The sequence below is a fragment of the Nilaparvata lugens genome, chromosome 7, assembly GCF_014356525.2.
Source record: "Nilaparvata lugens isolate BPH chromosome 7, ASM1435652v1, whole genome shotgun sequence".
Classification (NCBI taxonomy): domain Eukaryota; kingdom Metazoa; phylum Arthropoda; class Insecta; order Hemiptera; family Delphacidae; genus Nilaparvata; species Nilaparvata lugens.
This window is the reverse complement of record NC_052510.1, coordinates 62,704,079-62,727,646: the sequence shown is the minus strand read 5'-3', so window position 1 is coordinate 62,727,646 and position 23,568 is coordinate 62,704,079. Positions and strand designations below refer to the sequence as shown.

Sequence of the window (23,568 nt, the reverse complement as noted above, 5' to 3'; positions counted from 1 at the left end):
TATATCGTAAGGACCTTAAGTTCCAAATTTAAAGTCATTCCGTTAATTGGGAGATGAGATATCGTGTACACAGACGCACATACACTCATACACACACACATACAGACCAATACCCAAAAACCACTTTTTTGGACTCAGGGGGACCTTGAAACATATAGAAATTTAGAAATTGGTGTACCTCAATTTTTTCGGAAAGCAATACTTTCCTTACCTATGGTAATAGGGCAAGGAAATTAAAAATGAGACTGTATAGTGTTGTAGATAAATATGGTGAGACACGAGTGGAGTGAGTGTTTCAAATATCTCACGAGTGCTTTCAACTACAAATAACATAGACAGCTTTAATTATAAATCTGTAACGTTTCAGAAGTATGACAAGCTGAAAGAAGCCCTCAACGACATCACAGACAACCTGCGTCTGCTGCAGTTCTACCCCCCAAACCTGGTCGCCATCAGAGGGACACTTCTCTACATCTCCGTCCTTCTCCTGCTCATTCAACCGGCCATAGCTCTCTCTCACAACTGGTCCCAATGGAACTTCGACTCCCGCGTCTCAACCATCGACAACTTGACCTACTCTATTGGCATGCTCTGTCTGTCAACCGACCTGTTTCTAATGCCGCACAAAACAAAAATCCTTCTCGACATAATCAACTCAGATTTCTCAGTTTACCAAGAAGAAATCCGCAGCTACAAACGCGCCGTCTATGAGCAAAAGTGCGAACTAGTTAGAGAGATGACTCAGCAAGGCTATAAGATGGCCAAGATCATTACAACTGTCCTGAAGTACTTTTTCGCCGTTCATGTCACTATACCGATCTATGGTATTTGTTTCTACTATATCAAATCTGAGGACGTCGAAAAACTACCCCTACTAATCAGGATGTACTCACCGTTAACCTTCTCCCTAGAAATGCAAAGTATCGAGGAATATGTGATCATGTCAGCGCTACAACTGGCCTACATGTATTTATCAGTTATTTTCGTTATAATTCTGTTACAAATGCAGATTGTGTCGATATTTCATATCAGGGTCGAGATGAAATTGTTTAGAATGAGTGTGAAGCTGATTAATGGGTATTGCAAGGAAATGACCTTGAATGCAGATGGTGGCATGAATGGAGAGTTTGAAACTGAGCTGAGATTTATGATGGGCGAGCTGGCAAGACATCATCAAAATATATTCAAGTAATATCTATTTTTATTAACTGATTCAATCCTAGATATTGATTGAAATAATGATTAATAATTATCGTCAGTTATTAGTGATATACAGAGGGGCCCAAAAGTTACTAGCATAATCAATATATTACAAAGTTTACACTAGACACAAAAATGTTGTAAAGTTTCCCCATATTAAGGTGAAATGGAGATCAGTAAATACTGTAGTTATAAAGCTGAAGCTTTAGTTTCATTTTAGCTCAAGGGTATAGAAACAACTGTTGTAGGTACCACTCTATATGGTAGTCTTCATAGAAAAAGCTGAGAATGTGTTTGAGAATAAATAATATTATGGTTTAAATATATGGAAATTACTGTGATATTGCAATTATTCAAATGCTAATGACTGAATAATTATCATTAAACGAAATTACCACTCAAATGCTATAAATCACCCCGAAGATTTCTGCCACTGCAAATATTGACAACAGGGTTAACAGCTAGATGGAAATTCGATGAGCGCTACTATACAAAAAATATTTGTCAGCCCAGGAATCGAACCCAGTACCTCCTAATTGCCTGTCAGGAATGCTTATCCTTATACCAAACAGACAATCTCTTGATATCAATTATTATTATTAAACGAAAATCCAAATTAAATTCTAGCTGTTTACCCTGTTGTCAATATTTTCAGTGGAGTAGGCCTAGATGTTTACCCTGTTGTCAATATTTGCAGTAGAGTAGAAGCTTTCGAGGTGAATGACAGCATTTAATTTGGATTTCCGTTTAATAATAATTAGTATTATGGTATTGTTGATGTGGAATTGAAAAAAAAACATTTAGGGATTACTGTGAAGAGTTCAAGAAATGTGTGTATTTGGGGAAAATAGATGAAGGTCCAGTTTCTAGTACACTTACTAAATTTAATGGTCCTTCAAACATCCTACATAGATTCAATATGGTCCATTTAGATTTTAATAAGTCTCCTGGAAAATTATGACTAGGAGGATAGTGAGTCTTCAATGAATTGATGTCACTAAACAAATATCACTAAACAAAAATCCAAATTGAATGCTGTAAATCACCCCGAAGATTTCTGTCACTGCAAATATTGAAAATATATATATATCTCAAAAGAGATGGGGCCTACAGCAGTCAGATTTGTGTGAGTGTGGCCAAACACAAACCATGAGCCACTGCTGAATGCCCAATCCATTCTTATGAGGGAGACCTAAGAGAGCTGCATGAAGCCACAAACAGAGCTGTGGACTAGTTAAAGCAGCTAATAACAGAATTGTGAGTGACTCTGGAAGAAGAGCTGAATATTTTTATTTTCAGGCTAGGCCTGAAAATGATGTTTATGTTTTGGAAACGAGGGTCTAAGACCTGATTATTATTTTATTTCCTGAAAAGAATTTCAAGGCTGGTGTTGGCGTCGGACCATACGATTGAATAAACTGCAAATATTGACAACAGGGTAAACAGCTAGATGGGAATTCAATATTTGCAGTAGCAGAAGTCTTCGGGGTGATTTACAACATTTAATTTGGATTTTCGTTTAGTAATAATATTATTAATTCATTAGCATTTGAATAAATGCAATATCTCAGTAATTTCCATCTGTTGATGGGTTCTCGTGAAGAGATAGAGTGAAGATAGAGTATCTGAACTAGATACTCAATAAAAAAATCTGGTGTGGCGCACTCACACAACTTTCCTTGCCGTTATGAAAATTGATCACCTGACGCTAGTGTTCACGCGCATCTCAAGTCTACTATTCAAAGATTTGAGCCAGCTGGTGACAGGGCAATAACGCTGGAGACACACGAGGTCTGCTATCTCTTCATAGTGAATCATTTAATAGAATCAACAGTTGCCAACAGTTTGCAATTGGATGATCACATTTTCTCGAATGTCGAGCTTATTTTCAATTTTAGTTGAAAATGTTACTGGAAATTAATTATAGAGATTTTCATGCTCATTTCCACTCTAAATTTTTAGTTTAAATTGTATCTGAAGCCTGATAATTGAGAATCTAAAATCAAACTTTGCATAGATGGGGCGGAGCTCCTGAAATTTTTACAGATATGGGACTTGTGGCAGTTGATAGAGCTCATCGATGACTATTTTAGGTATAACTTTAATCAAAATCGTTGAAGCCGTTTTCGAGAAAATCGCGAAAAACCCTGTTTTTGACAACATTTTTGCCATTTTAGCCACCATCTTGAATCGCATATGATCGAAATTGTTCGTGTCGGATCCTTATATTGTAAGGACCTTACGTTCCAAATTTCAAGTCATTCCGTTAATTGGGAGATGAGATATCGTGTACACAGACACACATACACTCATACACTCATACACACACACACACACACACACACACACACACACACACACACACACACACACACACACACACACACACACACACACACACACACACAAACCTTAATTTTTTTCGGAAAGCAATACTTTCCTTACCTATGGTAATAGGGCAAGGAAAGTAATATAAAGGACATCAAGTTACACACCAGTCTCAGTATTAATTTAACCACGGAAGAAAAAACTTTTCATTGATTTAATAACAAAATAAGTAGCTGAATATATTTTCAGGTCTTTGTCCAGATCTAAATAAATTTTTGCATTATGTTACCATACTAGAACCATAGAGAAAATATATAGCATAAGTTTATAGAGAAAATATATAGCATAGGTTTATAGATAAAATATACAGTATAGCATAGGTTTATAGCATATTTTTTGAATAGTAGCGCTCATCGAATTTCCATCTAGCTGTTAGCCTGTTGTCAATATTTGCAGTAGCAGAAGTCTTCAAGGTGATTTACAGCATTTAATTTGGATTTTCGTTTAATAATTATTATTATAGCATGAGAATACAGATAGTATATTGTATAACAACTTAAGATACATTTTCTCTAAGCTAGAACTATAATAATTTGGGATATTACTGTAAGCGCAGTTTCAAATAAAACCGAACTGTTTTTAAATGAACAGCATATTTATTATGTACTGAAATAGATAATTGAAATAACTTATTTCTGTATAATATCTATGGCTTGGTGCAAGAATTACACAATGCCAATTATTCTATAAGAAGTGAAATTCATGGTCAACTCAACTCTGAAAATAATTAATATTAATTATTAAATAATGATTAATATTATAATTATTAATTGTTCCACAGAAAAGTGAAAGACGTCAATATTGGCTTCAAATTCCGCCTATTCTATTTCAACGCCTATTTCTGTCTACAGATCTGCCTTGGAATATTCATATTTTTGGTCAGTACCTGAATATAGATTATTTCCTAAAAAAAGGAAACTCTTTTCCAAAATACAGTAATATTATTATATCTATTCCCTTAAATGTTTATTAATATTTTCACTTGAAATTTTGCAATTTACAAATGTGAAAGTGGAGTAGTGAATGGAGATCAGTCAGCATTAATTAAAAAAAAATTAGGTAGCATAAAATTGCAAAGAATATTACCCTAGCTATCATTAATTCAATTAGTGATTTCATTTTGTATTACCCCTTTTATATTTTATTATAAAAACCTCTCTTTTTCTGGTTTCCCGATAAACTTTTTCAAACAACTTGAAATTTATTTCCCAACAGCTTAGTAATCAACATAGTCTTGTTCTTGATAAACTGCCTAGAATTGGAATAGGTGTTTTAAAATATCATGAATAATTGAGGTTTTTTTATAAATAGAAATGAAAATAGTACTTTTTTAGAAGATTAATCTATTTTGAATTTGCACCCAAAGATGGGATAAGTCCCGAAATGCATAGTGCTTTGAATTGATTTTTAATGGTTCTATATTGAAATTGTTTATTGTTCTTTCAAAAAGGAGTTAGAGGTGTTCTATAAAAAAGGATCTTATTTCAATTTATTTCCTTTTACTTCTTCTATGTAGAACACTCCAAGCTGTTCTATAAGAAAGTATTCTGAATTAATTATTTGCATGAATAATAATTATGTTTATCTTTCAGAAAGGACAAGCACTTCTCAAGTTGAAGTATGGTATTATATTAGTGACAGTGATAACACTAGCATTCTTGTTCAGTGAAGATGGTCAGAATTTTCAGGATGAGGTAAAGTTATAAATATTTTAAATAATGAAATTCATCCCTTAAAATCCATGAATGAATTGAATAATATCAGCCTAAATTAATCGTCATTCATGTATATCAACTGAATAATAAGTGACTATATTAATAAAATATATTATTATTATTGTAGGCTATATATAATATATTAAAAGTAAGTAACCTTCCAAATTAAGGTTTAAGGCAGTTTTGGGCGAATGCCTGTTGTTTTTACCTGCATTGTATCTATTGTCTATGAATAAATGAAATGAAATAAAAAAATTATATACAGTATTAGGAGTATTGCACTCTATGGATCAGAAACCTGGACTATTGGTAAGGCAGACGAAAGAGCCTTTGAAGTATCGTGTTGGAGACGGATGCTCAAGTTGAAATGGACTGATAGAATTTATTACAAATGAAGTACTTCAAAGGGTTGATGAAAAGCTATCTCTTTTCCATATTTTAAAGGACAGAGACGGCATTCTTGGCTTGGCCATGCATTTAGACACAACGAATTCACATTAAGAATACTGGAAGGTATGTTAATTGGGCAAAGGGCTCGTGGGAGACCCGCCTACAATATCTGAAGCAAGTAACCAAAGATCTAGGGATCCAGAGCTACATCCACCTGAAAAGTTCAGCTCTGGACAGAAAAAGATGGAAAGCTGCTTACCAATCAAATTATTGAAGTTGAAGAAGATTAATAAAATGATAAGAAATTGCTGCGAGTTACAGAAAACAAAATGTTACTGATTTGATCATAGTTTAACACTGTATCCACTCTTTTTTAATATTAAAAATCGTAATAAATCCACCAAAGTTAGTTTGTTTTTTGTGATTTTGACAGGGCGAAGAGCTGAGACACTGTATCCACTCTTTTTCAATATTAAAAATCGTAATAAATCCACAAAAGTTTGTTTGTTTTTTGTGATTTTGACAGGGTGAAGAGCTGAGAATAACTTTGTACAACTGCTATTGGCAAAATAAACCGAAATGGTTCACAAGCACTCTTCAGATACTGATGATACGTAACAACAGTTTGCCGAAAATTGCACTGTTCAATGTGTTTACACTAAATCGTAACAACTTGACCGTGGTGAGTGATAATCCAAGCTGAGTTTGAAACTGTAAATGACCGAGCGAGGTGAGGTCCAAGATTCAAGTCGACGGTTTGGCATTTCTCTTAATGTTCAAATGTTTATATGTTGCGCATTTACGGCGAAACGCGGTAATAGATTTTCATGAAATTTGACAGGTATGTTCCTTTTTTAATTGCACGTCGACGTATATACAAGGTTTTTGGAAATTTTGCATTCCAAGGATAATATAAAAGGAAAAAGGAGCCTCCTTCATACGCCGATATTGGAGTAAAAATCAGACTATAGAATTATTCATCATAAATCAGCTGACAAGTGATTACATAGATGTGTGGAGAAGCCAGTCTATTGCTGTATTTTCATAAGGTCTATAGTTTCAATCAGGTACTTGTGGATGAGAATACTGCGTGAGGTCTACTGTTCACAGAACTACTAGTACTATAATTATTAAAGGTTTATGGCACAGAGAAAAGATAGCATAAGAAGATATCACATGGTGTACGGTAGGTCTTTTATGTTCCAAATTTCAAGCCAGTTTTTTGTTAACTCAAGCCGATTACTGTCGACTACTCTCTATTAAATAATGTTCTGGCCGGATAAGAGTGTAAGAACGGCACAGTATGAGAGACTATCAGCGTCACATAGCCTAAACTACTAGGATTATCGGCTTGAGTTAACGGTGAAGTTTTAAGCATAACTGCTCTATCATGGAATATCTCCTAATGCTATCTTTTCTCTATGGTTATGTTGATGGTATGTATAGATAGCCTAATAGTTGTTCAATATATAAATATTGATTTATAATTATTGATACTATCTATATCATAAATTTAATTGATCAATTTGAATATATATAGTTTCTATTGTATTTTAATATAACTTTAAAGTGAGAAAACACTCACATTCTTTGGTGTGGCGACGACCGTTTCGTGCTGGTATTGCACATTTTCAAGCCCGACAGAAACTAAAGTATTTAAGGTTATGAGTTATGTTCATTTAGTTTCTTAGTTACTTTAGATACATTTCATTATAGATACTTTAGTTTCCGTCGGATTTGAGAATGTGCAATACCAGCACGAAACGGTCGTCGCCACACCAAAGAATGTGAGTGTTTTCTCACTTTAAAGTTATATTAAAATACAATAGTTATAAGAATAGTAAAAACAAGATGGATAACCAACAATGAATATATAAGTTCAAGTTGGAATTTGGATCTTGGCAGTTTTCTTGAGCAGTGACAACTAACTGATTTATAAAATTGATTGAACTATATTTATTTAGCTGTCTGCTCATTTGAAAAAATCACGAAATTCTCCATGTTCAATTTACCCGCAATAATATGATAAAAAAGTAAGATTTATTTATAAAGGAAAAAAATTATTTTCCAGTTGTCAAAATTCTACTTTATACTTTGAAACAGTTTTGGTTTGAAAATTCATAAGAGGATTTGACAATACTGAAACTGTGTTTTTAAAGACTTACAAAATTAGCTAAATAGATAAAGGTATAATATAGATAAGCCCTATGATGATGAGGTCCACGTTATAATGGCAGTGAAGGAAGATAGCAGAACAACGTTGCCGATCCTCAGCTTTGTCAATGCCTTCCATAGACGGTAGCTGATACAGGTTTATTGATGTTATATTAACTGTTCGTTCTTGTTTAAAATAATCAATTATATTTTATCAAGCAAGAAATTATGTTTTTCAATAATCTCATAATACATTTTCATGATCAAGATGAAATATTTTGTTAATTAATTATGAATTCTACATTTTTAAAAGACGATCTGGCAACAGATCAAAGCGAGAAAGAGAAAGCGCTATCTGCTTTGTTGAACGATAGACAAGGATAGCAATACCATTGCTAATTAAACACTGCCATTATAACGTAGACCTGACTATAGGTAATGTTTATTAAAATGCCCACATTGGTTGAAAAATTAAAATATTTTGATCCATTCAATAGACTCATTTAGAATAGATGAAAGGATGAATATATTAATCATGTATCAATTCTGCTTCATACATTGATAATAATTATTATGCTTCTGATTGAGCACATTAGTTTTATTAATAAAGCTGAATTCCCAAATATATCTGGGCCAGAGATCGTGTTTGGTATAGCTCAGTAAAAATATTATCCTATATAAAATAGGAATTACTCATACTTGCTTGGCAGGGCTGAGTAAGAATAGCCCCATTATAAGTCAAGGGAATAATATTTACACTGTACAGGTCACGTTTACTGATATGTTTATGACTCCAGCTTTTAAACAGGAACAATAATTTTCTCTTCATTAATAAGATTCATGTTGAATTAAAAACAGAGAACAACTCGTCATGGATTATTTTAATTTCTTGTAGCCTCTTTACTTTTTGTGTTTTATATTTTTTATCAATTGCAGGTGATAAGAGGAGCTTATTCTTACTTCAGTTTGCTCAACCATTTCTCCAAGTGAAATGCATTCAAGATTTGAGTAACAACTTGTAAACCCAGTTTTTTAGAATGAAATTGTTTGCAATACAATTCATGTTAATTCTGAAATAGTGTAAGCTTACTTAAAAACCTAATTATTGAACAATTCACATCCAAGGAGACGTTTTCAGTAGCAACTGTTGAAGTAAAAATTTATGGAAGATGATTGAAAAAAGGAGTGGAGCTGAATTTACAAAAAATGATATAATCTGATATCTCAATAATCAGTGATTATAGAATTTTAATTCTACTCTTATAATTAGATCGAATAAAATTATGCTACTGTTTGATCTATTTCTTGAGAATAAAGGAATATTGCTTGATGTTATGACTATTTACTTTGTTTTCCTGATTATTCATTGCAATGGTGTACCTTATTTTCTCTAATTCTAAATCGTACCATTGAAAATTTCTCTAATAGTATAGGCTACTTTAAAAAAGTAGATGAAACTCATTCCATGGCATTTTAAATCCAACGAAGGTTTAATTTTCAATCTCCATTCATTTAAAATTTATATTTTAATTTTGATTCATGTTGTTTAAAAAGCATGCTGTTGATAACGTTTCAATAGTGTTGTTTGAAACTTCCCGCTGTTTTCAGTGCAGTCGACCACTAAAATAGTCGATGCTTTCTAACGGTACATCGACTTATCAATAGTCGACTGCAGCATATCGAAATATACATAGCTCCCATAACCTAAAATATAATTTCCGTTTTTCACTAGTAGCGTGTTCACTATTCACTTACATAAGTAATATTATTGTATTATTTTTGTATTTTTGGTCCTGTAGTTAATACAGAAGGGGCTCTATAGCATTTGAGCTTTTATCATTATTTAAACTGCTGTTCCATAATGATAAAGTTTTGAAAATTGAGATCAGAATAGAAAATAATCATGGTAATGCAACCTGTGAATAAACTTCTGCTGAAAAAGACAAAAAGAGGAAATATTTTAAAGGTTAGTCTGGAAAAATTCTCATAAGATTTTATTGAAATACGGTATATTTTGCTATAAAATATTATTAATTTATACAAAACAAGGGACTAAAAATGTTTTTTTCAAACAAAAACACAACATACCATTCAGCAAACTTTTATTCATTTATTTCAATGTTAACGCGGGGCATTATTTCTCATTGCGGTTATTTCCCACCACCTTGAACACTGTAAGCCATTCTTCAAAAAACTGAAAATTCTGTCAATATTCATTAGTACATAATAATTATTATATTGCTCATAAATATATGTAAAAGACAAAGTAGATAAAGTAGACAAAGTAGTCTGAAGAAAAGGTGCAATGTGCATGTCTCAAAGCTCAAGGTGCAGGAAATCCAAGTATATCCCTTAGCAGATTGACTGCAACTCAGAAAAGCTTTCACTGCACTTAAATTATTCAACCTACTCTCAAGGTTCGTAAAGGAAGGTGAAAACCTAACCTCAACGCATAATAAAAGAGCAAATTGTAGAACAGACCATTTATTCCGTGGCAGAACTGGGGGGTGAGCCTTCATTTTGGTTAAACCAGTATGTAAAGGGAGTACCCCAAGATTTATTGACACAGTCTATTATTCAGTCATCAAAATATATGGGTCATTCATTCAAGTAAATCATCAAAATGGTGGTTTTCCCATTCATCGACTAAGAATTTAATTATCAAGTAGGTAAGTAGGACTCCAATGAGACACCATGAATGATGACCGGTCTGGTGACCTAAGCAAGACACCAACTGGCCACCAAAATCTGGTGTCTCTAGTGTAATGAACGCATTAAGAACTAATAAAATAGTAAATAATGACCCGAAATTCGCTCGGATACTTGGTATCCCACTGGAGAGCCAGTCTGGTGTCTTAATGCAATATAGGCCAGAAAGATCATTAAATTTAATTGTGAATTTATTCATGGGCCCTGGCTTGCTAAAACAATTTTTAATCTAATGACTATTGATCAAAAGATTTAATATAGATTTAATGATTCAATAATTGCCTTAAGGTGCAATTCCTTAGCGGCGACGCGTCATTATTACAGTCGTGACATAACCTATAGATTCATTAGATTCAATAACTCATTGGATTTTTATGTTGCCCTGGCAGGAAACTCGTGCTCCGCAAGGGTCTATTTAAAAACTTGACAAACTGGAAACTTGACGTAATAAAATATTGAAGAATTGAAAATAGGTCTATACCATCCTCGGTTAATTAAGAATCTATATGCAAAATTTCAAGTTAATCAGTCCTGTACTTCAGACGTGATGATGCGTCAAACATAATGCTCCTATCCCGTACGTGTATAAGTCAGTTCATTAATTTATTATAGTATAGATGAACAATATGACGGCAGATGAATTGAAAGTATTGGCTAGGCTACTATAATCCTTATTTCATATCCTGGAATCATGAATCATGGAATCTATAAGAATGAATCTATATGATGATAATAATAATATCGTGTGACCTGGCTGGCTCAGGTCTGGTGTCAGAGTTTTCAGGTCGCAACTGATCAATTTCAGGGCCTCTGACATTACCCAACGACTTCTTTTCAGGCAGCCGGGATCGACGGCTTAACGTGTTCATCCCAAACAATATGAATTTATAGGTTGTATGCTCTAGCAGCGGAGGCTCTAACCACGCGTCTGGAGACACCGCTAAGGTATTGCATCTTTAGAAATCGAACGTAAATAGAGCAATTACATTTAAATTGAATTGAACACATGCTTAATAACTCCATATTGAATTCATCTAATATCCAATAAATTTTGAATCTCCAATTGTTTATTTGCGTTATGTGTAAGGAGAGCAAGTATGGGATATTATCCTTGTGCTCTCATAATGTATCTCAAAATAAATAAATATTGTTTAATTTTTTTGACAGATAGTAAGAGAGCATTACTTGAGAGACGACCTGTGGTGTGGATCAGAGGCTTGTAAAGTTTGTCGCCAAGATACAAATCATCAAGTTCTCGACGAAGTGGTGAATTCTGAAAGCACATTGTTTCCTCAACCACATTACATTCTGCCGGATACCAATGTTGTTTTGGACCAGGTATGTTAACTTGATAAATTGTATAAATTTTGTATAAATTGATATAGTTTGTTTTATAAATTGATGAGTTTGTATAAATTGATATAGGTTTTACGCCTAGTCCCCACACATTTGCCCAGCTTGGTCTTGACATCCACTCTGCAATGTGACCAGTGTCCAATCAAGGTCAGCGTTGGCGAGTGTTGGCAAGCGCTCGCTACACAGAGCGCCGCATTCAAAATGGCAAATTAAAAATGGAGTTAAAGGTTGAAAATAATAACTATAGTGAAGTCCACGTTATAATGGCAGTGGAGAAAGTTAGAAGAGCAACGTTGCCGATCCTCTGTCTTGTCAATGCCTTCTATAGACGGTAGCTAGACGTAATATTAACTGTTCATTCTTGTTTAAAATAATCAATTATATTTTATCAAGCAAAACAAATACATATCTTACAATGATTTCATAATGAATTTTTATAATTAAGATGAAATATATTGTTAATTAATACTTCTACATTGTTAAAAGACAATCTGCTGTTGATAAATGGCTCAAGTCTAAAGCTTTCTATTCTGTTAATGAGTAATGAGGAATATTTCAATGTGTATGTGTAAATTTAATCATTTTTATAGTTCAACTTGTGATATTTTACTTATTATTGACGAAGCCTATTGCTTACATTTTTGTAATGTTGTTTTATGACCAATAGAATTCTTGATTCTTGAGAGCAAAGCGAGAAAGAGATAGCGCTATTTGCTTTGTTGAATGATAGACAAGGATAGCAATACCATTGCTAATCAAACACTGTCATTATAGCGTGGACCTCACTATAGAAGAGACACAATGAAAACTAAAAAACGTAACTCAATTTTTTTTTATTTCATTATTTTTTTTATTCAATTTTTTCTCACATCACATGAATGATAAGTTTTACAAATTGAATTAATCATTATACATAATTATATCATCTTATATCTATCATGCATGAAGTGAGAATAATAATAATAATAATAATAATAAATAAATTTATATCATTTAAAAAAATACAAACAAACAATTAAAAACATAAAAAGTACAAAATATCTAAAATACAATACAATAGGTTGTAATGGAATCGATTAATTGTTTGTTGAACTAATTTGATTTATGATGTAATTTAAAATTTGTAACAAAATAATTAATATTGATTGTATTCAACAAGAATTACAGGTCCTAACTCTCTAGGAGTTGGATACAGAAATTAATAAAAGATAATGCTGTTATATTATAATTGATAAATAAGATGTACTGATCAAATAAATGAGGGGTTAAATATCGCTTGGCTAACGAGAGGTTAAATTTGGATCTTACTCTTTATCTCATGAGAAAGGTTTTAATTGTAAAATAATTAAATTTAGAATGAATAATATAATATTTATTGATAATTTAAAAAGAATTATTTTCAAAAGATAAAATATGATTTCAAATAATATTGACAAGATATACCCTCAGATAAAAATAATATAATTAATTTGGCACTCACTCTACCCAAATGGGAGACCCTCTCAGTAGGGAGAAGTCGGGCTGGTTGATCTGCTGTAGATGTTTCCAGGTCCCGTCCTTACCACCAACTGCCTAGAGCCTCTCATTTTTTCCATAATTTTACTTGTCATGAATTTTCACCGTCGTCAACAATTTATCTATTCATTGTGAAAATTCATGGCAAATAATAAAAATTATGTAGTTCTATTACAAGGTCTATAAAAAAATATGGAATTTAGTTCTATTGGAAATTAACCTACTCAACTATAGGAAACCCATGTACTAGAGTAGGTATTGCCTAATAACAATTAGGACTACAGCAACTCAATTATTTTTTTTCTGGACTATTGTTTTACATTTGACGATTACCTATACTCTCCATGAGTCACCAGGAAGAGAATTTGAACAAACTAACACAGTGAAAAGAGCAGAGCAGAAGAAAAAACAGGAAACAGCACGCTTTGGTAGACAAGAGTGTGGATGGATGGTTTGCCAGCGCTGGCCTTCATTGGCCTTCGCTCGACAAAAATCGGAGTGATGGCCAACGAAGGCCAATGAAGGCGAGCGCTGGCAAACCACCCATCCACATTCTAAAGTCTGAGATATATCACTTTTAACATGAAGAGGAGAAACTCATTTCTCCCTCCACAGTTTGTAGCGTAGACACAGACAGACATCCTGCGCACAATTGGATGCGCCGTGTCATTTTGCTTCATGCTCTTGTGATGAAAACTTCTATTTATGCATCCAGTTCCACAGTAGACCTTGCAAGAAACTCAGTTCTTGATCATTACAATAAAGCTAAAAAATGGTTCTCTATTAACAAACTTGTTTTAAATGAAACTAAAACACAGGAAATCACATTTTCATTAAACAATGCTAGCGGGACAGACAACCCAGTTAAACTACTGGGTTTCATGCTGGATTCTAAACTATTATGGGAACATCATGTTGAAATGATTTGCTCTAAGCTTAGCAGAAATATATTTCTATTGAGGAGACTAAAATGTGAGTTGCCTGATAATTATGTTAAACAAGCTTATTATGCTTTTTTCCATTCAATCCTGTCTTTTGGTATCAGGTTATGGGGCCATTCTTCAGGTGTAAAAAAAATATTAGTTTTACAGAAGAAAGCAGTCAGAATAATAAGCAATGCAGATTACCTAGATCATTGTAAACCTCTATTCAAGGAAAATTCAATATTAACAGTTTTCAATGAATTTCTGTATCAGTGCTTGAAAGAGATAAAATTGAGGGAAAATGTACTGACGGTTGCCTGTGATATTCACAATTATCCGACTAGGGCCAGTGGAGATCTGCATGTACCTAGGTGCAGACTCAGCAAATCTCTTTCGAGTTTTCCAATAGTGGGGATAAAATTTTCAACCTTTTACCAGCCTCCTTCCGTACCCTTCCCCTGCCTGTATTTCTCAGACATTTAAGAAATGGCTCATAGTAAATCCATTCTACTCTTTAGAGGAATTCAGGACAGTGGTAGGTAGATTAAATTATTAATGTCAACTATTACATGAAATAGTTAATTATAACGTAGCCCTATTATGGGTGAACTATTGAATGCTATTACTGTAATTGATAGTGTTGTCTTTACTCATTTTAAGGATTTTTTATTATGTATTTTGACCTAATTATGATTTTATTATGTATTTCGACCTAATTATGATTTTATTATGTATCATAATTTTATAAAATATTTTATGACGTAGCCTTATGTACTACTGTATCGCCAGGCTAAATAAATTGATTGATTGATTGATTGAAAACAATATTATACCTGCTGACCAGTATATGACTTGGAACATTGCCAGCAATAGCTGGAAGGGGAGTGTTGGTGCGTCGCATTGCAAAGCTCTCTCACACAGACACAAAAGAAGGAGAATGCTGCTAGGTAGTGGGAGTGATTAGTGGAGGATAGAGCATCGGACCTCTCCGTCTTCATTGCCGTAAAGGACTCGCCACACCAAGTTCGCCAGTACCGCCGAGGTAGTACCGCTGGTGGTAGTTTTTTCGGCTGAGCACGCCACACCGAAAAACGTCCGCTAGCGGTAGTCTCCGAGTAGTGAGGCTAGTAGTGGGGGGAGGGCGTGACTACAGCACTCAGCACTGCGCTACCTCTTCGAATCGCCTGCCATGTATTCAGGTTGAGCGCGCCACACTGAGCTCGCTTTGTCCGCCGTACTACCTCTCAGAGAACTTTTGTTTAATCGCCTAGCAGGCGGTCGTAGGTGGTAGTGCGCCGTACTACCGCCGCGGTAGCGAACTCGGTGTGGCGCGCTCAACCTGAATACATGGCTAGCGATTTTTAAAACTTCGCTACCGCCGCGGTAGCGAGCTTGGTGTGGCGTGCCCTTAAAAGAGCCGTGTTAAAAGTAATTTCTCTCCCACTTTAGTGTTGGTCGTCATTTGTACGCATTGGCTGATAGTGTGGATGCGGTATTAGAGTCAAGTGTCTACAACGTTAGTAGACAGAAGGTTGAACACTCACAGGTATAAGATTCAAAGTGGTGGGGGAACGCCAGCGTGACGTCACGTGTAGTAAAAAAGTGATAGAGTAACCACACTGAGCATACAGTCTATTCACTGTATCTTCAAATACATCGTCGTTTAATCCCATTAAGATTGACCTAGAACTTGAAAATTATCCGTACTTATAGCGAATGAATCACCGATTCTAATTATATTGTTTAATATTTCAAGTTCATTCATCTTGTATGAATAAAATTAAGTTGAAAATTTTCAAGAATCTAAAAACGTAACATGAAAAAGTTGATACGCTGGAAAAGCGTTAGTAGACAACGTAATATAGTACTATTATAATTTAAATTAACCAATCTTGATAAACCAATGCATTGCAATAAACCGATCTCGATCAGCCTACGTCACGGCTGCAGTTCCCCCCTCCCTTCAATTGCATGTCAACTTGAATACTATAGATGGGGAGTGACCAACCTTCTGTCTACTGACCTTACCTAAGTGTCTAGATGAAGTGACTGTATTTCAGGTCCCAGAATTCGCTCATCAAGCACATTACATTCTTTTCAAAATTTAATTTTTAAAGCTGGATTCTCACATAACAGTATTACTTTTTGTGTAGTTGAGAAGTTGATATTGTGGTAATTATTCATATTAAATAAAACGACTAAGAAATTGTCAAAAACCACAGATTTATTGATAGTTAGAAAGACCGGTTTCGGTTATTACACCATTGTCAATCTCTGATAAACTCAGTTTGTCTAACTATCAATAAATCTGTGGTTTTTGACTTAGTCGATAACAGTATTAGTGAACGTGTCCTGTGAAGTGGAAATATTATTCCTATAAGTTCCAATGGAACTATTCACACTCGTCCCTTCCAAGCTATTATGAAGAGTCCTATTCGAACTAATGGTAATTATTTTTTTACGGTAAATCATTTTTACTGTTACTGATGTGTGAGATTTTCTTGATATTGATATCCTTGTAAAGAATCTAAAATGTGATTATTCTGCATACGGTTTTGGATGAGGTGAAAAATTCTTTCAAATTGTTCAGTTCTAATTATCTAGTAAACGTTTTTTATTTCAGATTGATATCCTTGAGGAGGAAGCAATTCAAAACGTGATTATCTTGTATACGGTTTTGGAAGAGGTGAAGCATCGGTCAGTGGTTGTCTATAAACGTCTGAAAGAAATATTAAAAAATAGCGACAGTCGCAAGTTCTACGTTTTCGTCAACGAACATCATAAGTAAGTTGTTTTATTACTATTAAGTCTATTCTATTGATGCCGGCGCCACACTCTTTCCAAGTGCGTACGAATGACGACGAGCGCGAGAGTGTGGACTGCTGTAAAGCCAGCGCTTGCCTTCACTTGCCTTCGCTCGGACGAGTGGCGAGCCAAGCATCCACAAATTTATCCCATCCACATTCTCGTCAAGGTCAACCGACTTGGCAAGAGTGTGGCAGAGGCATGAGACTATAGTGAGGTCCACGTTATAATAATTGCAGTATTTGATTAAGATCGGTGTTGCTATCCTTGTCTATCATTCGACAAAGTAGATTGTGCTTTCCTTTTCTAGAATTCATAATTCTTGGTAAAATCATGAAGCACTCATTCTAGCACGCCCTGTGGGGAGCTAGGGAGCGTAATCTTCAGCAATATTCAAAAACGCGGTTTTCAACGTTTGATTCCAGTGATTTGAATCATTATAATGAGGTCCACGTTATAATGGCAATAAAGAAAGATAGAAGTATATAATGATTGATTTATAAATTTTCATGATTGAGATTAGATATTTTGTTAGTTAATTATAACTCTACATTGTTTAAAACTGACCAGGCAACGTCGCGGAGCTAGAAAGGATAGCGCTAACTGTTTTGTCGAATGATAGACAAGGATAGCAACACCAATGTTGATCAAATAATGCCTTTATAACGTGCACCTCACTATATCTATCTCTTATTCTAACATTTCTCATTAATAAAAACTGTTTCACATGACCTTTTCATTATTATTTAAGGAGTATTCTTTATTATTATTATTGTAAATGAGCTTATTATTTTAACATTCCAGATTTGAATAAACTGTATGACTTATCCTTGTCATCATTCAGTCCTGTTATATTTGTATTTAAAGTATTTATAAATTAATCTATATTTTTCGTATGTATTGAATAATTGTAAATCGCACGCATTGTGTAATTATATAAATGTGAAAGTAATACATAACCTACATTTGGACAGTCGTATAAATTAGAATATTGGAACCGCTTTGGGCTTAAGCTAGTGGCACTTTTCTGGGAGTTGTGTTTTGTTAAATGTTTGAATAAATAACTATTTTTGAAACCTTTGGCAAATTTTATAACTAGACCTACAGTTAGATTGACTAAAGCTTTGAAAAGTCATAAGTATCTACGAATTAGCATGTTTAATTTATTACCAGATAATGTTACGGTAAGCAGTTACCATTGAAAACGTTTTGTATTGCTGTTGATAAATGGTTCAAGTCTGAAGCTTTCTATTCTGTTAATGAGTACCTGGAATATTTCAATGTGTTTGTGTAAATTTGATAGTTTGATATAGCCTTAGAGAAACAATAGCATAAGTAGATATCCCATGGTATAGAGCGTTTATGTCGCAATTTACAATGTTAACTAAAGCCGATAGTCCACTTAGTTGTTTACCATGAAGCTGTGTGACTGGTAGCCTCTCATACTGAGCCGTTCATACACTCTCACCCGGCCAAAACAGTAAAAATCGACAGTATTCGACAATAATTGGCTTGAGTTAACAGTAAAGGTGCGTACAGATATACGCGCCGCGAACATGAGCAATTCACTTTTAATCGGCTGATGCCAAGCTTTTTATATCTGTATCTTACCGTTTCTGTAAAAATACAGATATATTCAGCTGATTAAAAGTGAATTGCTCATGTTCACTTTTAATCAGCTGATGCCAAGCTTTTTATATCTGTATCTTTCAGTTTCTGTAAAAATACAGATATATTCAGCTGATTAAAAGTGAATTGCTCATGTTCGCGGCGCGTATATCTGTACGCACCTTGAAAGTTGCGACATAAACGCCCTATAGCATGGGATATCTACTTATGCTATTTTTTCTCTAATGCTATATCAAACGATCAAATTTACACATATACATTGAAATATTCCAGGTACTCTTTAACAGAATAGAAAGCTTCAGACTTGAGCCATTTATCAACAGCAATACAAAGCTTTAGTCAATCTAACTGTAGGTGTAGTTATAAAATTTGCCAACGTTTTCAAAAATATTCATTCATTCAAACGTTTAAAATAACAGACTTCCAGGAAAGTGCCACAGGCTTAAGCCCAAAGCGGTTCCAATATTCTAATATATACGACAGTCCAAATGTAGGTTATGTATCACTTGCACATTTCAGAGCTACACAATGCAATTTATGATTCAATACAAACGAAAAATACAGATTATTGAATACAAATACAAACAAATAAGAACTGAATGATTTCAAGGATTTGTGATACAGTTTAAAGGTTCGAACCCACTAGAACGTACCAGACACGGACCGTGTCAGACCATGCCAGGCACGTAAAATAACAACTGTGCCCACTACAACGGATCAACAGCGTTCTATGCCAGTACATTACGCGTATGGTACGCGTATGGTACGCGTATGATACGCGTATGATGCCCGGTCAGAAGTTGTTGGGAACGCGTCAGTTAGCAAGAGAATGTAGCGGTGAACTGGTTACCAACGCGGTGCATACGCGGTTACAACGGGGTTTGCAGGCGTCACGTGCCATGCAAGGAGCGTTCCGTCACAGACAAAATATACTGGCCGACAAATGTTGACCTGGACGTGCATGGCACGGTCCGTGCTTGGCCGGTGACGGAACGGTCTAATGGGTGTATTACATATCAAATGATGCAAAGAATATTTTTTTGCATGTGTCGGTACGGGCACGGTAATGGTATGATACGTTCTAGTGGGTTCGAACCTCAAGTCTGAAATGTTAAAATAATGGACTTTTTTACAATACTATAATAACAAAGAATACTTCTTACATTTACATTTTGTAATGTTGTTTTATGACCAATAAAATTCTTGATTTGCAGGGAAACTTATGTGGAACGGTTGCCGGGCGAAAGTGCGAACGACCGCAACGATCGTGCGATTCGCAAGGCAGTGGTCTGGTATAACTCGCACCTGGCAGGCAGTCAGAAGCAGAGGAGCAAGAAGGATATACTCAGAGTGGTGCTGTTGACTGATGACGCAGCCAATAAAGAGAAGGCTGACGCTGAGAAGGTTCTTGTAGCTACAGGTAGATAAAGCAGCCAAGCTACTAATATTATTTCACACAATAAGTAAATGGTCTATAGTGAGGTCCACGTTATAATGGCAGTGGAGAAAGATAGGAGAACAACTTTGACGAACCTCTGTCTTGTCAATGCCTTCAATAGACGGTAGCTGATACAGGTCTATTGATGTAATATTAACTGTTCATTCTCGTTTAAAATAATCAGTTATATTTTCTTAAAGATATTATATTTTTAAATAATTTCAATAATTAAAATGAAATATTATGTTAATTATTAATTCAACATTGTTAAAAGACGATCTGGCAACAGAGTAAAGCGAGAAAGAGATAGCGCTATCAGCTTTGTTAAATGTTAGACAAAGATGGCAATACCATTGCTAAACGTGGACCTCACTATAGAATAGTGAATACTTATTTGATATGAGTGTTTTCCAATTTTAAGAGCCGGTCTCCGAGCTCGGGATTTGGTCAAGTTCTAGACTTTAAACAGCTGGAGTCAGAAAATAGGCTTTCGGAAACGGGGCGTAGTCGTAGTCATTGTCATAGTCACATTTGAATTAAATTTCGAAAAACTAGAGAATTGAACACAAAATAAAATAAAGAGAAAAAAGTGTAAAGTTTCAACTATTTTGAATTATTTAAATTATTTAGGAATGTTTAATTCCGTCAAGGAAAAACGTTTCCAATTATAGAAATGAGAAAATAAAAACTGTGACTACTGTTATAAAAACTGTGACTACGCCCCCGTTTTGGAAAGACAATTTTCTGTCTCCAGCTGTTTAAAGTCTAGGACTTGGCTAAATCCCGAGCTCGGAAACCGGTCCCAAGAGTTTTAGTAAAGGGTTGAAGAGTTGTCAAATGACTTAACCTATGATCAGCACATTCAACTCCTACAAATAGTCACAATCAGATCATCATCATCTTTTAGTCTAGAAACTGCAATATTCAAAAACAAATCATAATTTATTTTGCCCGGTCAAATCTGTATACATACAATGGGGTGCAAATTAGGTACACAGTTTTAGTTGTCATAGTGAGGTACACGTTATAATGGCAGTATTTGATTAACATTGGTGTTATACTATCCTTGTCTATCATTCGACATAGAAGATAGCGCTATCATTTCGTAGTTCCGCAATGTTGCCAGGCCGTTTTCAACTATGTAGAAATGTAATTTATTAAGAAAAAATGTACTCTCAATAATTATGAAAATGTATAATTTAATAATTGAAAAATATATTATCTTGACGAATGCATATCATTTATTTTTCCTCCACCTACTGTCTAAAGTACTTACTTTACTCCCTGAAACCTAATACTAAAGTGTCACTTTTTCGCTCTTGGTAGTAAAAAACAGAAAAACTCCCTAGGGAGGAAAAGTGACTCCATTTAAATAACATGGGGAGCATCTCTATTTTGAAACTTACATTGTAATAGGTTAGAAGGTCTAAGCTCAGATGAGAGGTTATGTTGTTATCATAGGTTATGTTGTTATCATAGGTTATGTTGTTAGGAATCATTGTCACCAATACGTAAGTTATTAGAATGATTTTATTTGCAGTTTCTATAAAAAAATGTAGTTGGAGGAAAAATGTTGTATACATCACGAGCGAAAACTACTTTTTCTCCCTCAGGAAAATTGCTGCCCTCGGCTTCGCCTCGGGCTTCAAACTTTTTCCCACAGGGAGAAAAAGTCGTACTTTTCACTCTAGATATACAAATAACTAATTTTGAACAAGGAAGAACAGTGAATATTGAATAATATAATGCCGGATCAGCTATTCTCTACAGAGGACTGTGGTTAGGCAGAGAAGGCTGTTGTACTATCTTTTTCACTGATATTATAACGTGAACCTCACTATAGGCCTGCTCATATCTATACTATGATTGGTGATTGTACTGTTGAATAAATGAAGAATTTGATTAAGTAAAACATTTATTTTTCTACTTTCCAGCCTCCGAATATGTGAACAGTTTGAAAAATCAACCAGCGTTGGCCGACAAACTGTCATCTCGTCAATGCAACTCCGAGTTCAGTGGGGGCAAAGCGCCCCTCTTCCCTCCCTACCGGTCTCCTGTGGAAATTCAAAATGGTCTCAAAACTGGAAAACTCTATCAGGGCGCTTTTCTTGCCAGCCGAGAGAATTTCCTCGAAGGCCAGGTCAACGTGGAAAACTTGGAAAAACCTGTGAGTATAATGGAAATCTTCATTAGTAATGTTTATAAGCTAAACATCTCTTCATTTATACATTTTAGAATTATTAACCTGTAAATCGAGTGAACTGCTGATAACAGCAAATTCTAGCCCACAATTTCTCCAACGCATGTAATTTTTATTTATTACTAGAAGGTAACCCGTGCTCTGCAAGGGTCCAATTAAAAACTTGGCCAACTGAAAACTTGACCTACTGAAATCTTGAAGAATTTGAAATAGATCTGTAACCATCTCCGGTAAATTAAGAATCTATATGCAAAATTTCAAGTTAATCAGTTGAGTAGTTAAGACGTGATGATGCGTCATTCGTGAATTTCCTATCCCGTACGTGTAATTTTTTCCTTTATTATATTATATATTTACAACAATATGGAAGAACGGGCGTCTCAGATGCGCTGAATGTTCTTGGCTCGTTAGCCGGATGCATTGTCTCTTATGGGGTGAACTATACGAGCGTAATAGAGGCTCCCTATAAGAGGCAATGCATTCTGTAAATACTTGAGATGAATTATTGTGAATTAGGCACGTCTGAGATGCTCGTATAGTTGGGGCCTTAAGTCGAAAAATGTATCCCCAATTAATAATTCAAATAGTGCAAAGTTGATTTCTTCAGTTGTGGATTTCATCACTCAATTTGATGCTATCATTAATCCACTAGAAATATATCAATCAACAATGACTAACTATCTTTGAGTTGTCTTTGTTTTGAGGGTCAAGTTTAAGAGAGGACCGACTGCGCCCTAACTTCGCCCTCCTAGGTCAAAAATAAAGGCAGTAACTCTATTATATTCTATTCTTTTATGAGAAACTTTAAGTTGGAAGTTACTAGCTTTTACAACCGGAGGATTACTTCCAATTTAAAGATATCGCTGTTAAAGTAAGTAAATTTCAACTTCAATTTCTCAAAATAGACTGCTAATGATTTTTAATTCATATATTTCCATTGAATAGAATGATGTTTTTATCACTATTGTTGAAACTACTGAATCACATGAAACTATGTGTGTGATTCACATTGAAATGTCTGCAAATGTGTGATAAATTTCACCATTGAGAAAAGTTAGCAGAAGAAAATATCCCTTGAAATTTGGAACATAAACTACCTATACCATGGAATATGTTCATATGCTATCTTTTCTCTACGATATCACC

The 23,568-nt window shown here is 34.5% G+C and overlaps 2 protein-coding genes across 2 annotated transcripts in view; both read left to right on the top strand.

The window, feature by feature from the left end:
- The first annotated feature begins 262 nt into the window (after nt 1-262).
- On the top strand, nt 263-9,189 carry LOC120352499. Its single transcript, XM_039433360.1, has 5 exons — nt 263-1,188; nt 4,370-4,466; nt 5,181-5,282; nt 6,220-6,375; nt 8,784-9,189. The coding sequence occupies exons 1-5, from the start codon at nt 587-589 to the stop codon at nt 8,835-8,837; spliced, it is 1,011 nt and encodes a 336-aa protein (XP_039289294.1). The 5' UTR covers nt 263-586; the 3' UTR covers nt 8,838-9,189.
- Nucleotides 9,190-9,548: 359 nt separating this feature from the next.
- Nucleotides 9,549-23,568, top strand: part of LOC111059785 (exosome complex exonuclease RRP44) — a 47,290-nt gene continuing 33,270 nt past the window's right edge. Inside the window, exons 1-5 of the mRNA XM_039433356.1 lie at nt 9,549-9,813; nt 11,724-11,894; nt 16,974-17,134; nt 19,999-20,204; nt 22,157-22,389. Of these exons, the coding sequence (XP_039289290.1) occupies nt 9,751-9,813; nt 11,724-11,894; nt 16,974-17,134; nt 19,999-20,204; nt 22,157-22,389 (834 nt within the window). The 5' untranslated portion in view covers nt 9,549-9,750. The remainder of the gene's footprint in view (nt 9,814-11,723; nt 11,895-16,973; nt 17,135-19,998; nt 20,205-22,156; nt 22,390-23,568) is intronic.

Coding starts and splice junctions, on each gene's coding strand:
- LOC120352499 (XM_039433360.1), top strand. CDS start 587: ATGCTCTGTCTGTCAACCGACCTGTTTCTAATGCCGCACAAAACAAAA. Junction 1,189..4,369: donor CATCATCAAAATATATTCAA/GTAATATCTATT, acceptor ATTGTTCCACAG/AAAAGTGAAAGACGTCAATA. Junction 6,376..8,783: donor ATCGTAACAACTTGACCGTG/GTGAGTGATAAT, acceptor TATCAATTGCAG/GTGATAAGAGGAGCTTATTC.